This window comes from Crassostrea angulata, chromosome 9 (genome assembly GCF_025612915.1).
Source record: "Crassostrea angulata isolate pt1a10 chromosome 9, ASM2561291v2, whole genome shotgun sequence".
In the NCBI taxonomy this organism is placed as follows: Eukaryota; Metazoa; Mollusca; class Bivalvia; order Ostreida; family Ostreidae; genus Magallana; species Magallana angulata.
In genome coordinates, this window is record NC_069119.1 from 21,027,686 (window position 1) to 21,047,001 (window position 19,316).

The window sequence follows — 19,316 nt, forward strand, 5'->3', positions numbered from 1 at the left end:
TTTACTTTAAGAGCGGTCTTATTTTACTAGCGAGTGAACTTTGGGATGTAATGCTACTGCATGGCTCTACTGTTTATACACCCTGACCAAAATCTATTCGAACACACAAATTAAAGCATGCCACACATATGGATATTACCTACAATGTGGTGCTCTTACAAACATAAACATTTTCAAAATTTTAAAATATTTAATTTAGATACGACTTAAGAATTGCAAAATAATTGAAAACCTGTTTTTAAAAATTAATTCATTTGAACGAGATCAATGAAATTCTTCTGGTTCTTAAAGGCAGAGAGAATAAGTATGCATTGATAAAAATACAATAAAAAACTAATTAAAATATTCAATATGAAGTCCGATAATGAAAAAAAAATCCATGTAAAAGTGTCAACAATAAATCTAATTCATTAATTTTTATGAGGGGGAGGGGGTGATATGAATATCAACAACTTTGTGATATTTATAATACAGTAGTATATTGAAGGCGGAATTTATTTTTAAAACTTTGCGTAATCTAAAATATAGCCTAATCATTTTAAAATAATTTTAAAATAAACATGATGTTTTTGTATGCTGGTATTTGCTTGAAATACCGTAAAAAAAGGACTATGTGCGGTATGGTCAAATATCTGCCCCCGATTTCAACCAATTTTTAAATAGTATCGTATAAAAATGAAATCTTCACAAATCATTGTAAAGAGGATGCCTATAACTTTAATAATGATTTTAGTCATCATTGCTCACTCCCTGTTTATCTATGACGTCACATAAATGACCTAATTCCCGCAAATTTGCAAACAAATGAAGATATTCTCATTTTTGCTGTATATTTTGCATTCGGAAGTATAGAGCGCAGGTCTGCTCAAGTGCGATTTTAACATATGTTTTTCTTCAGATAGTTATACATATTATACTAAAAAATGGTACTTGAGCAAGCCTGCGCTCGATGTTTCCCAGTCGAATAACCATCGGAAAACACCCATATTTTGCTACAAAACATTAATTTATCAAAATAATGCAATATTCATGACGTCATTTCTACATTATGACGTCACTGTGGTGATAACCTTTTACACCTTTATTTCCAATATGATTTTAACTATCTTTCACCTTATTTTAAAGCTCTTTCTAAAACTTTGATTTTGGGGGGCAAAAATTGCATAAAACCGCACTTAGTCCTTTCTGTAGGTGCAAATTTTGCATTTTCATTCCAAAAATATGTAATTTTGACGGTTTTAGCGATTCTTATGACTATTTTTATTGTTGTTTTTAAATTTTGTTTATTTTTTTGTTTATTTCATTTTTTTCCAGCCCACTTCGATTATCGCGAATGAAAACGGAAATGCAAACTCTTATCGAAGTCGGTTTTTAACAAGCGTTTTACCGACACTGAATTGATGTTTACGAATGGCGGCGCTTTGAAAGATATCGCGAAGTGTGCAATGATTTAATCTTGTGTTTTGCAGATAAACAAACACAAGCATAAAAAATGACAACATACGACGAATTTTTTGATGCTGAAAGTAAGTTTTAAGTTTTTCGTCCTTATTTAAATTATGTTATTAGATTATGAATATGTGGACAAGCAAAATAGAAAACATGCACCGACAGGTCTTTAGGCAGAAGTCACACATAAGATCAGAACCTTCTTAAGTTGTAAAACCATTATAGTACCATAAAATTTCAGCGTTTAAACAATTTGTTACTTATGGTTCTTGCGTACAAGCGGTTTATCAATTTAAAAATTCTACGGATCTAGCTACCTACTGTATAGGCCCGTGTATTTTCGCTGCAAAAATAAAAAGATGAAAACAAAAAAATCATGGCATATCTTTTAGGATATTCAAATTTATTTAATTTTTATTTGCTTTTTGTATTTATGTAGATGCAGAGCTGTTTCTGTATTTGGTTATTGTGTTTTCAATTAACAAGTAGTGCTCAAACGAATACCATAAATCAGTGTTCGAATATTCGAGAGTGCTATTTGATTCGTTTTCGAATATTTGTAGATGTCATCGACAAGGTATTAAGCATATTTGATAGTTTGTATTAATAAGTGGGTGTATGTGTAGACTGTTTAAACATGTCAGTTCGAAGTTGACACATAATGCATTCATGAGTATCCATTCATTTAGGTGGGCATTCATTTTTTATGCAAATAATAATATACTTAATTTGTTTTTTAATTTTCATCAACTACAATCAAAAGATTTATTACTTCTTTAATATTATACTACAGTCCTGACTCCTGTATGAGACCGATATATACGTATAAACTTCGTAAGTCATTCCAAATATTTCTTCCATGTTTGATATAGTATTAAAAAAAAAACCCAACAACACTCATAATGCCGGAATTGTTCTGTTTATTTTTAAAAAAAAAATTATATCAAGGTATCTTTTAAAAACAAACTTTCGATGTACCATGTGTACCTTACGATATTAACTCTCCGTAGCTCACACTCATTCAAACATTTAAACAAATTATTTCTTCATCGTCCGATATGAATTGAAAAATCCAGAATGTTTGTCTCTGTTCCATGTAAACCCTGCTTTTACTTTCAATGAAAACAAGCATGGCGGAAGAGTCGGATATTCGAAGAGTCTATTACTGGGTAATAGTAATAGACTCTACCAAGCATGGCAGTCATAGATGGCTTTGTCTTAACTTTCGTTCAGAGTAAAATGTTTCCAGCATTTCTTCCATCGTAACGAAATAAAACGATGCTGCATAGTTTACAGTGCTTAACATGGGTGTTAAACATATGATCAAATATTCGAATGCTAAATATACATTCGAATATTAAAAATTTACTATTCATTCGTGAATATTCGAACATTCGTTTCAGCACTAAAAATAATTCAAATGTTTGTAATCTTACAGACCAGAGATATAAATAACAGAGATTGGCAACTCTGCCATTAGCGTGTTTTGTTGTTAAAAATGGTATGGGACCAACCTTACTTTGAGAACTACATTTTAGTAAACTGAGATAATGATCTTAAACCAAAAGAATATTGTTTAAATGAAAAGTGTGCATTGGTTTTAGACATTTTTGAAACAAAAAATTTAAAAATATTAAAATTAATATTTAAAAAATAAATTGGCCAGTTATAAAACTTCGGCGAAATCTCGGACGACGGGTAGCCAACTGCCTCCTAAAACTCCTCTTTTAATATTGTGTAATAATATATGACATAAACTCATGAAAATATAATATTTTGAATGTTTTGGTAATAGGTTTTAGCTGTTTATATTTCGATAGAATTGTTTATTCAAAAGATATACTGATTTAAACTGGGAACACTTTACAATAGGGACCGCAGGATTTCGCGAGATTCCACCGGATTTCGATCAGTTGCCAATCTCTTTTATTTATGTCTCTGTACAAACTGATATTTTTTAAAAAATTTATTTGCAGAGAATGGAAGTGCATCTGCTCCTCAGATAAACCTATTCAACTTCGAGGATCCTAAATTTGAGGATAGTAAATATGTCCTAACAAGTCCAAGGTCTCTAGAAGCTTGTGCTAGAGTTGGTGTAAAGGTATTATACATTTATTACCGACAGTATGAACAAGGAATTGCTCAGTGATTTTTATGAATAGCTCATGATTATATCTATTTAATCATTTTAATGTAAATGTGTCAATGTAATAAGATGTCTGCTTCACCAAAAGAGAAGATTATTTATTCTATTTGTATCTGATCTACCAGTACTAAAACTTCAATGTATATTAGATTTTGTTGTTTTTGACAATCAAAGTTTTAAGTTTTGATACCAATGGACAAGTGGCTTGTTCAGTGTATATGCACTACTGTATGTTTTTCTTTACAGCCAGTGAATCTGTTGTACAAACCGTTATCAGATTTTCAAGAAGAACTTTTACCTCAGGACATTCCCCTTAGAACAATCTACAATGTTTATGATGAACATGAGCATGACAGACAAAGTAAGACTCGTTGCTTAAACAGCTATTAAAGTAGAAATGCAAGTGTATTTCATTATGAAAACACTTACCGCTATTTTGACTTCAAATTATTCAGGAAAATTACGACTCTGCAGGAATGAGAGAAATAAGATTGAAATTGCTCCTCCAAGCAAGAAATCTGCAAAAAAAGGAAGTGGAAAGTCTCAAGTGACAAGGACCCGGTCCGCTCGGTCCCCCTCAGCACGTGGCCGACTAACTCGAACCCTGTCAGGTATTGTTATTAATACTGAATCAGTGACTAACAGGCTTTATTTGTTTACTTACAAAGCTTTTCGTTGGATTAAAGTTTACTGTGGTTTCATTAATATTCAAGGGTATCAATTTTCATGGATAAAGTGAAAATCACAGTTTCAAGGATATGTAAATTCGTGGCCAAATACCCTATCAATGCAAAGTGTGAATAGAAATTGCACTTCGATGAACATATAATTTCGTGGATCAACTTAACAACGAAATCCACAAAAATTGGTATTCAACGAATATTGATGAAACCACAGTAGTTAATGAAATGAAAAAAAAAAACCTTACTTTTATGTAAATACATGAAGGTAATTATAAAATAAAAGGTAACAAGTAATAGACATCGCTTTATACATGGAATGAATTTCAATTCATTAATAACTGCATGGTTGCCACCTGCATGTTTTATTATGCAGCAATCTGATTAAAATCAGATCCTCGATGCTCCCGTTTTAATGATGTGTCTCTACGAGTTACATCATTAAAACGGGAGCATGGAGGATCTGATTTTAATCAGATTGATTATGCAGCCATTTACCGATATAGTGAACAAATATATACATGTAGTTAAAACAATTTTGTACCAACCAAACGAAGGCATGCAAGCAGCTGAATTGTGAACTGGGCCACTAAAAATTATATTGCAGAATCTAACAGTTCATCAGTGTGCTTGTTTCATTAGATGATATGGAAGGTATTGCAAAAAGAATATCAAGTTGTACCAATTCAATCTGCTTATTGATACAACAGGTTCACTGGGTCAGTGTTACAAATACACTGATATTAAGAGTTTATTAAAAAGAATGACTATGAATTATCTCATGCATCTCTTCATAATACATGTATTCATGAGATTGTCAATTAATAAGTGGTATCTAATATGAAATAGCTGTGATATTTGGAATTTGTAGATGAAGGCCTGAATAAAAGTAAGAGCAGTCTGCAGAGAAGTAGAACAGCCTGGTCAACCTCAGTGGGACACAAGAGGGTCACCCCCAATGAACTCAATCACAGGTAAATGCTACTATGCTGTACCTGTAAAGTTTCTCATAATCATCATAGTTCTACATAGATAGTTAAGATTTCCCAGGATTTTGGATGAGGTTGAAAAAAAAAATGAATTGAGATCTTGCTTGTCCTGAATTAATCAATGAAGTGTAAACACCACATTATTGGAGTAAAACAAAAATGTCTCTTGTCCCAGGTAAAAGTAAAGGGAATGCTACTTGAAGTCACTTTAAATGTATGTGATGAAAGATACAGGCTACCAGAGAAATTTTACACATAACCTTTACCTATCAGATGCAATAATCAATCACATGTACTTTTAAATACTTACCGGTAATGATTTTAGTGTATTTAGAGTCTTATGACACACCTGTAGAATTGGTGAATCACTGGACTTTTCTTTTTAGATTAAAAACACAATATTGTAATTTTGAAATCATAGATTTTAAATGATACCCCTGTAACACTTTACAATGAATGTAAGATAATCCTTATATATGTCTTTTACAGAATGTCAGAGCTTCATGAAGAAAGTATGAAGTTAAGAAATGAACTCCTGTCCAGAAAAGAGAGACCTAAATCAGCTCGGTAAATTGTGTTTCCACGCTCCGGCTTAACTATTGTAGAACTGTTTATTAAAAGAATGAATTTAAAGATAAAACTCTTGAATAAATCATTGTGGATAAAAAATAAAGAGTCAATATCCATTGAAGAGGTAAAGACAGGGAAGATAATGGTTCCTTACGATTTACTTGTATGTTAGGTCTACAGTATTTGATATAAATTCCATCTGTAAAGTACCCTCCATGGCCAATTTAAAATGTTTTATAACTTTGAGAAAATTATATTGCAAAAAGTTGTGAGTTTAGAAAATCTACGTGTTTTACTTTATTTTGGACACATAACCATTATAACTTAGGACAAATCTTTTAAAGACAGGAAGCACTGATGGATGAAAATCTTATCAACTTTAGAATTAAGTTCTTGATTGTTCAATCTTGGTCTCATCTAATGTTCATGATACTTAAATTGATTAAATTGATTGCAAATTATGACATACACTGTAGATCACAGTTTTTCTAGATAACATACAACACCAAAACACTCTTACTATCAAAAAGTACTGACACCCTGAAATCAGTGGGTAGGACTTGGTCCTTTAAAAACTTCAACATATTGCACTTCAAAATTTTACAGTGCAGACTAGAACCAAAAGACATAATGTAATCTCTGTTTGTAGGGCGGCCAAGAAGTCGTCATCCTTGAGGAGAAGTAAGAGTGCCTCCAACCTGTCCCTGTCTGCCAGCTCCCTGCTGAACAAGAGCTCCATAAGAGAGGCTCGGCCAATAGAAAACTCGAAACTCAGGAAAACCCTCAGTAAATCACAGGATCTCTCCAACATTACAGCCACTCCCAGGGTACGTGAAGAATTTCAGAAGTTGAATTATTTCTGGTTGTAATGATTGGCTTAACGTTGATGCTGTATGAAATATGTTGTCTATATCACAATATTACCTGTGTAAAAATAAGAGCAAGTATCAGTAGGAATTTCATGTCTAATTTACTTCAGAGTGACAGAACATCAATGATTTCTGAGATTTTGAGGATTTTATTCATTTTGAGTTGTTAATGAGGAGTTTGGGTAAAAACTGAATTTGTTGGTGTTTTTATACCACCTTAATTTTCATGTACAGATATCTGTGACATACATTTTTTATCTGCAGGACCAGAGAATTTTAGAATTGATGATGATGAAAGGTGAAGGTGAGATTTCAGCGAACCGTGACCGTTTCGTGGCTGACCTGGCCTGGGAGGAACAGAGGAAGCTGGAGGAAGAGGTCAAGGTCAGAACAGAGATGAAAAGGAGGCAGATGTTGGCAGAAGAGAACCGGATCAGAGACATGAAAAAGGTTGGTAAACAAGATGATGCTTTAGATAGGAGTGAAAAAATGCATTTTAATATAACTGCCTTGCAATTTATTTTTGATTACTTTTCAATTTGATTCAGTTATAAAATTAGTCAGAGGCTTTCTTTATAAACCATAATCCATGATTGGTTAATATCTGTTAAATACACTGTATCATTCAGTAGAAATTCATGACATTTTTAGCTCACCTGAGCTGAAAGCTCAAGTGAGCTATTCTGATCACATTTTGTCTTTTCACATTTTCAACATCTTCTCAAGAACTACTTGGCCAATTTCAACCAAACTTGGCACAAATCATCCTTAGGCAAAGGGGATTCAAAGTTGTGAAAATTAAGGGCCACACCCGTTTTCAAGGGGAGATAATTAGAAATTAATGAAAAATTTTGAGAAATTTTCAAAAATCTTCTTCTCAAGAACCAGAAAGCCAGGAAAGCTGAAACTTGTGTGGAAGCATCCTCTGGTAGTGTAGATTCAAAGTTGTGAAATTCATGACCCCCGGGGGTAGGGTGGGGCCACAATGGGGGGTCAAAGTTTTACATAGGAATATATAGAGTAAATCTTTAAAAATCTTCTTCTCAGTAACTAATCAGCCAGGAAAGCTGAAACTTGTGTGGAAGCATCCTCAGGTAGTGTAGATTCAAAGTTGTGAAAATCATAACCCCTGGGGTTAGGTTGGGGCCACAATGGGGAGTCGAAGTTTTACATAGGAATATATAGAGTAAATCTTTAAAAATCTTCTTCTCAGAAACTAAACAGCCAGGAAAGCTGAAACTTGTGTGGAAGCATCCTCAGGTAGTGTAGATTCAAAGTTGTGAAATTCATGACCCCCGGGGGTAGGGTGGGGCCACAATGGGGGGTCAAAGTTTTACATAGGAATATATAGAGTAAATCTTTAAAAATCTTCTTCTCAGAAACTAATCAGCCAGGAAAGCTGAAACTTGTGTGGAAGCATCCTCAGGTAGTGTAGATTCAAAGTTGTGAAAATCATAACCCCTGGGGTTAGGTTGGGGCCACAATGGGGGGTCAAAGTTTTACATAGGAATATATAGAGTAAATCTTTAAAAATCTTCTTCTCAGAAACTAAACAGCCAGGAAAGCTGAAACTTGTGTGGAAGCATCCTCAGGTAGTGTAGATTCAAAGTTGTGAAAATCATGACCCCCGGGGGTAGGGTGGGGCCACAATGGGGGGGTCGAAGTTTTACATAGGAATATATAGAGTAAATCTTTAAAAATCTTCTTCTCAGAAACTAAACAGCCAGGAAAGCTGAAACTTGTGTGGAAGCATCCTCAGGTAGTGTAGATTCAAAGTTGTGAAAATCATGACCCCCAGGGGTAGGGTGGGGCCACAATGGGGGGTCGAAGTTTTACATAGGAATATATAGAGTAAATCTTTAAAAATCTTCTTCTCAGAAACTAAACAGCCAGGAAAGCTGAAACTTGTGTGGAAGCATCCTCAGGTAGTGTAGATTCAAAGTTGTGAAATTCATGACCCCCGGGGGTAGGGTGGGGCCACAATGGGGGGTCAAAGTTTTACATAGGAATATATAGAGTAAATCTTTAAAAATCTTCTTCTCAGAAACTAATCAGCCAGGAAAGCTGAAACTTGTGTGGAAGCATCCTCAGGTAGTGTAGATTCAAAGTTGTGAAAATCATAACCCCTGGGGTTAGGTTGGGGCCACAATGGGGGGTCGAAGTTTTACATAGGAATATATAGAGTAAATCTTTAAAAATCTTCTTCTCAGAAACTAAACAGCCAGGAAAGCTGAAACTTGTGTGGAAGCATCCTCAGGTAGTGTAGATTCAAAGTTGTGAAAATCATGACCCCCGGGGGTAGGGTGGGGCCACAATGGGGGGGTCGAAGTTTTACATAGGAATATATAGAGTAAATCTTTAAAAATCTTCTTCTCAGAAACTAAACAGCCAGGAAAGCTGAAACTTGTGTGGAAACATCCTCAGGTAGTGTAGATTCAAAGTTGTGAAAATCATGACCCCCAGGGGTAGGGTGGGGCCACAATGGGGGGTCGAAGTTTTACATAGGAATATATAGAATAAATCTTTAAAAATCTTTTCTCAGAAACTTATCAGCCAGGAAAGCTGAAACTTGTGTGGAAGCATCCTCAGGTAGTTTAGATTCAAAGTTGTGAAAATCATAACCCCTGGGGTTAGGTTGGGGCCACAATGGGGGGTCAAAATTTTACATAGGAATATATAGAGTAAATCTTTAAAAATCTTCTTCTCAGTAACTAATCAGCCAGGAAAGCTGAAACTTGTGGGAAGTATCCTCAGGTAGTGTAGATTCAAAGTTGTGAAAATCATGACCCCTGGGGGTAGGGTGAGGCCACATGGGGGGGGGGGTTGTTAAAGTTTTACATAGGAATAGAGAGTAAATCTTTAAAAATCTTCTTCTCAGAAACTAATCAGCAAGATGATTCTTTTTAATTGTTAAGACTTTGGCTCCAGGACAATTCTTCGGCCTCACAAGAAGGTTCAGAGTTTGATGTAGCTAAATATCCCATATATAAACAATTGTAAAGGATCTTTTTGAGAACTGCAATACTCAACATGTGATATGACTATAAAATTGAAACAGGCAGCTATTTTTTCATTAGAATCTTTTTGTATTACTGTTTTGGGTTATTGCCCTTGATTTATTGATTCTTGATTATTTTAATTAATGCATCCACTGTTAACCAATTAATGTGATGATTATTTTTATACAATAATAAATATTAAATGTATATAAGTTGTTCTGCATAAGTAGTTTTGGGTTAGGCTGGATTAGTTTGTTTATTTTTGATTTCCAATTTTTAGATACTATGAATTATTTTAGGCTGGCACATATATAGGGACAGTGTCTATTGCATTGCAACGGGCGACTGTTTGGGGTTAAACTTGAACAGGTATGGAGAGATTGAGGGTGTTGACATCCCTGCTCTTTCTAGTCTGCGTGTTTTTCTAACCAACGAAACAGAATGTGCGGTCATTTCTGCCCTGTATCGCATTGATACAAGTGTGCGGTCATTCCTGCTTGTATTGGTGGTGGTTGCGGTGGAGCACTAGTGTATGGTCATCCCTGCTGGTGTTCTGGCCTTTCTAGTGCAAGTGTGTGGCACTCCCTGCGTTAGGTTGAGCTGTTGGCGCAAGTGTGAGGTCATCTCTGCTTGCGTTATCTCTGCTTGCATTAACGTTGGTACCTGTTGAGTTGCGTAGGTGTGCAGTCATCCCTGCCTGCATAACGTTGAGTCCCTATATATGTGCAGGAGCGGTGATTAAAGTCTGCTCTTGTAAATATTTTCAGCAATCAGGGCTATCCGAGTTCCAAGGGGGAAAAATGGATTTTATTTATACAGGATCTACATGTACATTGTCCAGATTGTATTATGACTCCATTAAGCTGACTTTATCATACCTATTGTTCCTCAGGTGAGCGATGTGGCCCATGGGCCTCTTGTTTACATTTAAAATGGAGGCAGACATAACCATGCACACTCATTTATATTTGAGTTAAAATATAATTGATATCTTCAGTGTCAAACCATTGGGGACAGATACCGATATATACCAAGACATCAGAGACAAATTTTAGATATAAAACATGATTCTCAAATTAAGATAGTTGCTTAATTAGATGTCTGCTGTGTAATAGTGTTAACACTTCTGGGTTTAGGCAATGCTTAAGGTCAGACGACACGTTCCTCAATTTTATATAACTTTTTCCATCAATTTGTTGATGGTTTACTACTATTTTGACAAGCTTTCTTGCAAAAAATTAGGGTACCTTACCAGGCATTTCTGCAAAATACTAGAGTATGCAATTTCCTATATAATCTTCTTGAAAATGCACTTGAATTGCTGATATAAAAATGAATACATATACAGCACAGCAAAATTCACTATATTGGAACTTTATCTCAGCTGGGGCGGGGATTTGAACTCACGACCTCTAGAACCTATACGCTTCTGGCAGTGAGCGGCCACGGTTCTAACCACTCGGCCATCTAGACACATAACCACATTCAATTAAATTTTAATCATTTTTTAAAAAATTATAAAATTAATATTTTTTATTGGAACTCTTTATTACGAGGAGATACAAAAAAAGATTCTCGAGGAACGTGTCGTCTGACCTAAATTAATAGCTTGTGTGTTAAATAAGCATATAATACTATCAATTTTGAAATCTGTGTTAAATATTTCTAATAAAACAGAAACAGATGGACAAAAGAAGAAAGAAAGAAGAAGAGAAATGGAAAGAGAGTGTTAATAAAAGCCTACAGAGCAGCATGCATGGATGGGAGAGGCGGTCACAGACTCAGCTCAGAATGAGGGTAGGTGTACCTGTGTATACATGTACCTATATCAGGTGTAAGGTTAATAGCATGGGTTCTAAAGAGTAAGGTTTATATGTTAATCTGTATATACCCAGCTTAGTATTGGGGTACTGTAGATTCCTTATTTTACGCGAGTACCTAATTTCCCAATTCTGTCATTATGCATCAAATGGTGAGATTATAAAATCGCGAACACCAATTTTTTTTCATTCACATATTCCCTGATAGTTTACATCTCTCCGAAAAATTAAAGCGAGGTTTTAGAATCTGCAAGATGTGCTTCTCGTAATTTTATGCGGATATTAATTCCTCGCGTTTAATAAGGAATTTACAGTATGTGTATCTATATATCTGTATTAGGTGTGACAAAATAATGAGACAGATCTCAGAATGAGGGTATGTGTACCTGTACATGTGTATACCTGTAAAAAGTGAAACAAAATAAAATCAATAAAGCAGAGTTTAAAATGAGAATATGAGTGACAATATTAATCTGAAAAAAAACCCCAAATTCTTTGTTCTAGATTTTGTTTTATTTACACCACTTTTGAACTTCAGGACCTGCAGCTGTCAGAGAAGAAAGAAAAAGAAGATCTGCGGAAGAGACTCCAGGTAAAAGCTAGAAGACTAAATGAAAGAAAAAAGTGATGGCACCAAAAGTGGGGGGGGGGGGGGGTTGTTTATAATATACAGATTTCAAAATATTAAACTTAGATTTGAAGAAAATTTTGGAAGACATGACAGTTTTTGGATGGTTTTAATTAAAAATACCACAAATAATAGTTAAAAGGATTCAAATAAAACATTCAGAATTAAGAATGAAAGAAGTCATATTTACACAATTGAATTTTGCATTAACAGTTTATTTTTAATAATGCATGCATTGAAAGATAACTGTGCTGGGAAGATGAATATTTTTAGCGTGCTATATTCAGTTATCTCCCCATTCTCCTACATTGTTTCATTGAATGTTATTTAATGTAGGAAACCAACAAAACGTTTTTGTCGAGAGATGAGGAGGAAATGAGGGATCTCATTCGAATGAAAAGTGAGAGTGATCTGAGGTCAGCTTCTCAGAAAAAAGAAAATCGTCTTCTGCAAGAAACCATGGTAACTATGTGCCTAATTCTCTGTACAATTAAGCATTCTACTGTAGCGATACTGTAAACTTACTTCTTAATTGTGTGAGAAATGGCATAGGTGTGTATTTGTCAGAAAATCCCACTGCATATAAAGCAAACATCTTTAAGGGTTTAATACTTATTTGTGAAGCCTTATTGGTGGTCAGGAATTAGTTTGACATCTTGGTAGTTGATTTGTGAAGTAGAGAAGTTGAAAGTTTCAAAATGTAATTTGAAGTATTTAGCTTTACCCATTCCAACTTGCTGTATCATGATGTTTCACATTCTTCATTATTAATTACCCGGTAAGTACTGTAGTAATTTATTTATATACTGTCATCATGCGTTTAGCACGAGCAGTTTGTAATTCGTAGTATCTAATGATATTGTATCATTTTTAGATTTCGATCATAGATATCAGCTTAATATATTCTTCACTTCTACACAATTTGAAGAAAAGTTTTTAATATTTAATTTTTTTCAGCGAAAACTTTTGGAGGACCGAAGTAAGAGAGAATTATTTGAGCAGCGACAAAGGGAACTAGAAAAGCTAACAGAGTAGGTCTTATCTTTCCTTTATTAAGTCCTTGATATTAAAATTCTCAAACTTCAAATTCATACATGTATAAACACCCAGCAACAAAAGGACATTAAAAGAGTGGAAATAGATTGTTTAAAAATATCACTGAACAATTTATACTCTATGCAGTTGTAAAGATAATACTTAATTGATAGGAAAAGGATTCAAAAATCCATTTGAACAGTTTATACTTTTGTTTTGAAGATAACGATACATTAAGAAGAAAAGCGATAAAATGAGTAGAAGTTAATAATTATTATTAAAAATCTGGCTAAGCAATTTCTACTGGATATCTGTTTTGGATGTTTTGCTCATGGTTAGTACATTGAGTAACGTGAGATTTGTGTGAGACCATGGTACATTGAGTAACTTGAGATTTGTGTGAGACCAGGGTACACTGAGTAACGTGAGATTTGTGTGTGACCATGGTACATTGAGTAACTTGAGATTTGTGTGAGACCAGGGTACACTGAGTAATGTGAGATTTGTGTGTGACCATGGTACATTGAGTAACTTGAGATTTGTGTGAGACCAGGGTACACTGAGTAACGTGAGATTTGTGTGGTACACTGAGTAACGTGAGATTTGTGTGTGACCATGGTACATTGAGTAACTTGAGATTTGTGTGAGACCAGGGTACACTGAGTAATGTGAGATTTGTGTGTGACCATGGTACATGAGTAACTTGAGATTTGTGTGAGACCAGGGTACACTGAGTAACTTGAGATTTGTGTGTGACCATGGTACACTGAGTAACGTGAGATTTGTGTGAGACCAGGGTACACTGAGTAACGTGAGATTTGTGTGTGACCATGGTACATTGAGTAACTTGAGATTTGTGTGAGACCAGGGTACACTGAGTGACGTGAGATTTGTGTGTGACCATGGTACATTGAGTAACTTGAGATTTGTGTGTAACCAGGGTACATTGAGTAACTTGAGATTTGTGTGTGACAGGGAGGAGGAGGAGGGGCTCCGTGCCAGCATCAACAAGAAACACATACACGCCTCCTACAACCACCAACAGGCCATAGAGAGGCGGGAAAAGGAACTCAATCTCAGCAGGTCAGTAAGAAACTCAATCTCAGCAGGTCAGTAAGGAACTCAATCTTAGCAGGTCAATAAGAAACTCAATCTCAGCAGGTCAGGAAGGAACTCAATCTTAGCAGGTCAATAAGAAACTCAATCTCAGCAGGTCAGTAAGGAACTCAATCTTAGCAGGTCAATAAGAAACTCAATCTCAGCAGGTCAGTAAGAAACTCAATCTTAGCAGGTCAGTTAGGAACTCAATCTTAGTAGGTCAGTAAGGATTTCAATCTCAGCAGGTCAGTTAGGAACTCAATCTTATCAGGTCAGTAAAAAACTCAATCTTATCAGGTCAATAAGGAACTCAATCTTAGCAGGTCAGTTAGGAACTCAATCTTAGTAGGTCAGTAAGGATTTCAATCTTAGCAGGTCAATAAGAAACTCAATCTCAGCAGGTCAGTAAGGAACTCAGTCTTAGCAGGTCAATAAGAAACTCAATCTTAGCAGGTCAGTAAGGAACTCAATCTTAGCAGGTCAATAAGAAACTCAATCTTAACAGGTCAGTAAGAAACTCAATCTCAGCAGGTCAGTTAGGAACTCAATCTTATCAGGTCAGTAAAAAACTCAATCTTATCAGGTCAATAAGGAACTCATTCTCAGCAGGTCAGTATGGATTCAACTTTAGCAGGTCTGTGTTTACACTATAGACTGAAGCAGAAATACACCATCCGAATAAAACTTCACATAACTTGGTTTGTTTTTTCCCCCATGAATTGAAACATCCAATGGTTCGAAATATAATTTTAACATTTCAAAATGATTTGGACTTTTTTCATTGAATTTCGTGTTTGTTTGTTCATACAATGTTTCCTCTGAAAACCATGAATTGCTCAAGTTATTGACAATATCATGATCTGATTTGTTTTTATAAAACTTATAAATAGGGTTAAAATATGAATCCAAATGTGACGTTTCCTAACTATAATACAGGTAAATACCTGTGAAACAGAGCCATTTCTTATCAAACTATGTAAAATTTACCATTAAAAATTTGTCATGAAATTATGACAGTAAAGATGTGATATATTATTTGAAATTAGATAGACATAGTTTTCTGAACAAAACTTTAATTTTGTGGTTAGAATGGAGCGGGAGAAGAAATCTCTGCAGGCCCAGCTTGCTCAGCAGAAACTGGAGGAGGAGATGGAGGAATGGAGATCTTCAATAACAAACCACAGGAAAATGGTGAGAGTCTCCAATGGTCTCCAAAGACAGGGCACCACTGATTTTCATTTTTTGATACTGTAAAAGCATCATTTGGGTGCAATTAACATTCTGGTATGCCAGATGTGATTTTGAATTATGATTAAAATATATAAAATCTGTCAGTGAACTGGGTAAAAATGCTAATTTTGGTATGCACTAAGTTTTAAAAAATACTCTCTTTAGATCATGTTCTTTTATTAAAATATTCTCTGAGGATCAATCTAGTAAATAAATTTAGAAACAGAGGCATTAAACTGAATTGTTTTTCCATTATCTGAAAAAACATTTGGGTGCTTTTGAAAATGTTTACAGGCATCATTATGTAGTATGGAAAATAAAATAGGGAATTTAATCTATAACTGGAAGTATTGCATGAAATCCATATTGTATATTTATTTCATGGCATACAAAGTTAATTCTCAGTGGGTGCTTTTAATAGGCAGAGGAGCATGCATCAGAAATAGTGGCCAGGAAGATGGAAGTGAAAGTGAAACAAGCAAAGGAGGTCCGGGAGGAGAAAGAGCAGCATCTCCGAGAGAAGCTGAAACAGTAAGGACATTTACCATGGATCACGGCTATTTTAGGCACTGTAATTTTGCAGAAGCTTTAGAGCTGTAAACTAAAAATGATGTATTTAAATTTCACAGATTTCATTTCAAAATTTATACTTGTGTTTTCTTTCATTGTCTGAAATACATGTAATTAAAAAAGTTTCCACAAAAACTTTCTTCACAGTCCTCAGGTGCTAGTGAGCAAAAATGGAATTAGATACTCATGGAATATGTTTTCTCAATATGTGTGAAATTTGAATTATACTCAAATAATGGTATTTTAAATATCTACAACAGAATTGAAAAAGAAGAAAGGTTGAGGAAAAGAGAGGTTGAAGATGATATTCTCCTGAAAGAACAGCGAGCACGCAGCCTAGAACTGGACAAAAGTGTTACTATTCAAAAGGTTAGCTCCACAATGAGTACCATAATATGTAGTATTTTCCGTATCTTTATCATTGTATGGTCCTATTTTATTTCGAAGATTTTGCACTATTTTTCCTACATTTGTATATACCTGGTAGTTCATCCAGATATTCAGATTGTAGTGATATTTTTTCAAGGGAAATGGGTCTTACCTAATTTTTAATGTCTTAAGTATCACAGTAATAACATGGGGGTGTAATGAACTTGAATTTTCTTCTACAATCATATAAGAATTACGGTAAAAACCCAGAAACACCCCTAGAAATTTTAGGATATTCATCAAACGATAAATGTATACACTGTCTTGTAAAAATAAGATTTTGAATGCTCCATCTTTTTATTTTAGTTATAAGTAAGTATGTACATATCAATATCCTTTGTTATACTTGTATTTTCAATTTTTGACTTGATATTGAAGGAATTTAATTTTTTATGTTCTATATTTGTTCATTTGATGATTGATCCTTCCTTATTTATTTCTGTGGACATATACTATAAGTGTATGTTAGTTTTTAAGAAGTCTAGAACAACTTCTCTGGAAAGTATTTTTTGGATAATTATATACATTTTATGAATTGCTCAGCAATACACTTGTGGCTATTTCTGTTTTAACAATGTAGACAAGGCCTGAGAAAATAAATCTTTAAATTCTGAGGCCAAAGTTTTCAAAGTATTATTCAATAAGCAGGTATTTCATATCTATCATAAGATTTGCAAGGGAAAAAACTTGATCAGATTAAAAAATTAAGTTACATTTCCCTTTACTACATGTATATGGCAGAAAAGTAATAAGTGTGACAGGATTTGACCAGATGCAAGAGTGTCTTATAACCAGCACATTTTGGCTACAGGGTCTGTGTGTAATGTCCATGTTGTGTTTTACAGTGCAGAGAGGTGGCCCACCAGTCCCAAGTCCTGAGGAACAGCCTGAGGGAGAAGTACGGCGGCGAGAGCTTCGACAAGAAAGTTCAAAAAGTCAACCTCTACAACAAACTAAACCTTGGCAATTACGTCTCACAGAGGAAAGCCTGAGTCACCCAGTGAATGGACCAATAGACTGACAAGGAATAAGTCTCCATCAGAGCCAATGTCAGCACCTGTATTTAATACAAAAAGGACTGTAGATTGTACATTCCAAAGCAAAAAACAAATTGCAAATTTAGTCTGTGATATTTGTCTTGTATTCAGAAATTTTATGATTGCATTTAATTTAGGTATGGACTTGAATATCTTTATTTTTTTTTAAAACATTGTGAGAAATTGTTTTGTTACCAAGTGGGTTATTTTTATATGTGGATTTTTGAGGGGTTGGGGGTGTGTATAAAAGAATGTTTGAATTTTTATTTGCATGCAATGCAATGCAGTATGAACTTTACAAAAAGTCAAAGTCAGCGTTGTTTGTTTGGTACTTGATGTTACTTTTATTTGTGTCTATATGTAAGTAATAATCTCCCCGAGATTTTTGTCATCATTACAATGAAATCTGGCAATGGTTCTACACATTTATGATGATGTTTGTGCATTTATACAACACTTTATACAGTATCTGTGAACAGTACTAGCATCTGTGCTGCAATATTTATTCACTCAATGAACAGAGCCGGAGACAAATATCTATAAAAAGGAAGTGAAATACTTGTATAAAGCATTGGACTTTAGACTTACATGTACATGGAAATGTGTTAGATATACATGTATTATAGACTAGGTAATTTATTTCAAATATAATTATACTGAATGTTCCTGTGGATGAGATTTTGTGAGTGTTGTATGCATGTCACTAATATTATTTGGAATGTATCTGGCCAGTCTGAAAAGGACGAATGATTTGATCTTATAGTTGTCATACAAGTTAAATCTTCTTAGTGTTTAGTTTGAATAGGACATTCTCTTAGCGACATTGTACTTTCCATATTTATGGTCATTTGTTAGATAAAGAACATTGAATATTTTATCTCAGCATTTTCACTTTTTCGTTATTTCATTATTTACCAAGAAGTAATGTCTTGTTACATTTTTACAAGTCAAATTGCAGGTTCATTAACGAAAGGAGCAATAACTCTCCTTGAATTTTTACTTTGGTATTGACACCTAAGTGTACTTACATGGAGAGGCAAATGAGTTGAAATGACAATTTTAAAATGATGTTTCAATCCGCAAGACTCAAAGCATGCAGATCTAGATCTGGACCATTCCTCACACACCAGAAAATTTAAACTTTGATGGAAATATTATCAAAGTAAGTCTCAGGACCCAAACCCCACCCCAATTTGTTTTATTTACTAAAACTGATTAAAATACCGTACATTGATTTTACTGCTGACGGTACATAGTTAACTGTTGTTCATCAACCCTTTCACCTTTTAGCTGTACTCCATGAACTTAATAATATATAGAATACGGGCGACGGCCAGTCCGAACTAAACCTAAAAGTTTTATTTTTCAGGGAATGATCTACATTTGCGTGTAGTGTATACCTAAAAATTTAACCCCACTCCACCTCTGAATTGAACAGAGTACATTAATTCTTGATATAAAACAACGATTTTTACTCTTTAGAAAATAAATTACGAAAATCAGTTGTTGTGGATTAATTTGTCAATATATCAGATAACATTGACATCAGTTGCTCTTAGTTCCAAATATCAGGTCTCTACTGAGAAAGAAAGAGGGAATAGATGTAGATGTACATATATTTAGGGAGTTTTGATCTGATGATTGCTCCTTATCAAATTATTCTGTGTATTTAACGCAAACCCTGTCATTCATTATGTGTAGCATTGTCAAGTAATATGGGGGGGGGGGGGGGGCATGGGGTATGTGCGCCTGCTCACTTCTTTCAGT

At 34.5% G+C, this 19,316-nt stretch overlaps 1 protein-coding gene across 1 annotated transcript; it reads left to right on the top strand.

The window, feature by feature from the left end:
* The first annotated feature begins 1,386 nt into the window (after positions 1-1,386).
* LOC128162866 (coiled-coil domain-containing protein 177-like) lies at positions 1,387-18,426 on the top strand. Its single transcript, XM_052826282.1, has 17 exons — positions 1,387-1,526; positions 3,426-3,550; positions 3,842-3,956; positions 4,051-4,206; positions 5,147-5,249; positions 5,754-5,831; positions 6,484-6,661; positions 6,968-7,153; positions 11,380-11,499; positions 12,061-12,114; positions 12,487-12,612; positions 13,108-13,181; positions 14,161-14,268; positions 15,372-15,474; positions 15,935-16,044; positions 16,344-16,452; positions 17,358-18,426. Exons 1-17 carry the CDS (start codon positions 1,493-1,495, stop codon positions 17,502-17,504), a joined length of 1,926 nt encoding a protein of 641 aa, XP_052682242.1. The 5' UTR covers positions 1,387-1,492; the 3' UTR covers positions 17,505-18,426.
* The last annotated feature ends 890 nt before the right edge of the window (positions 18,427-19,316 follow it).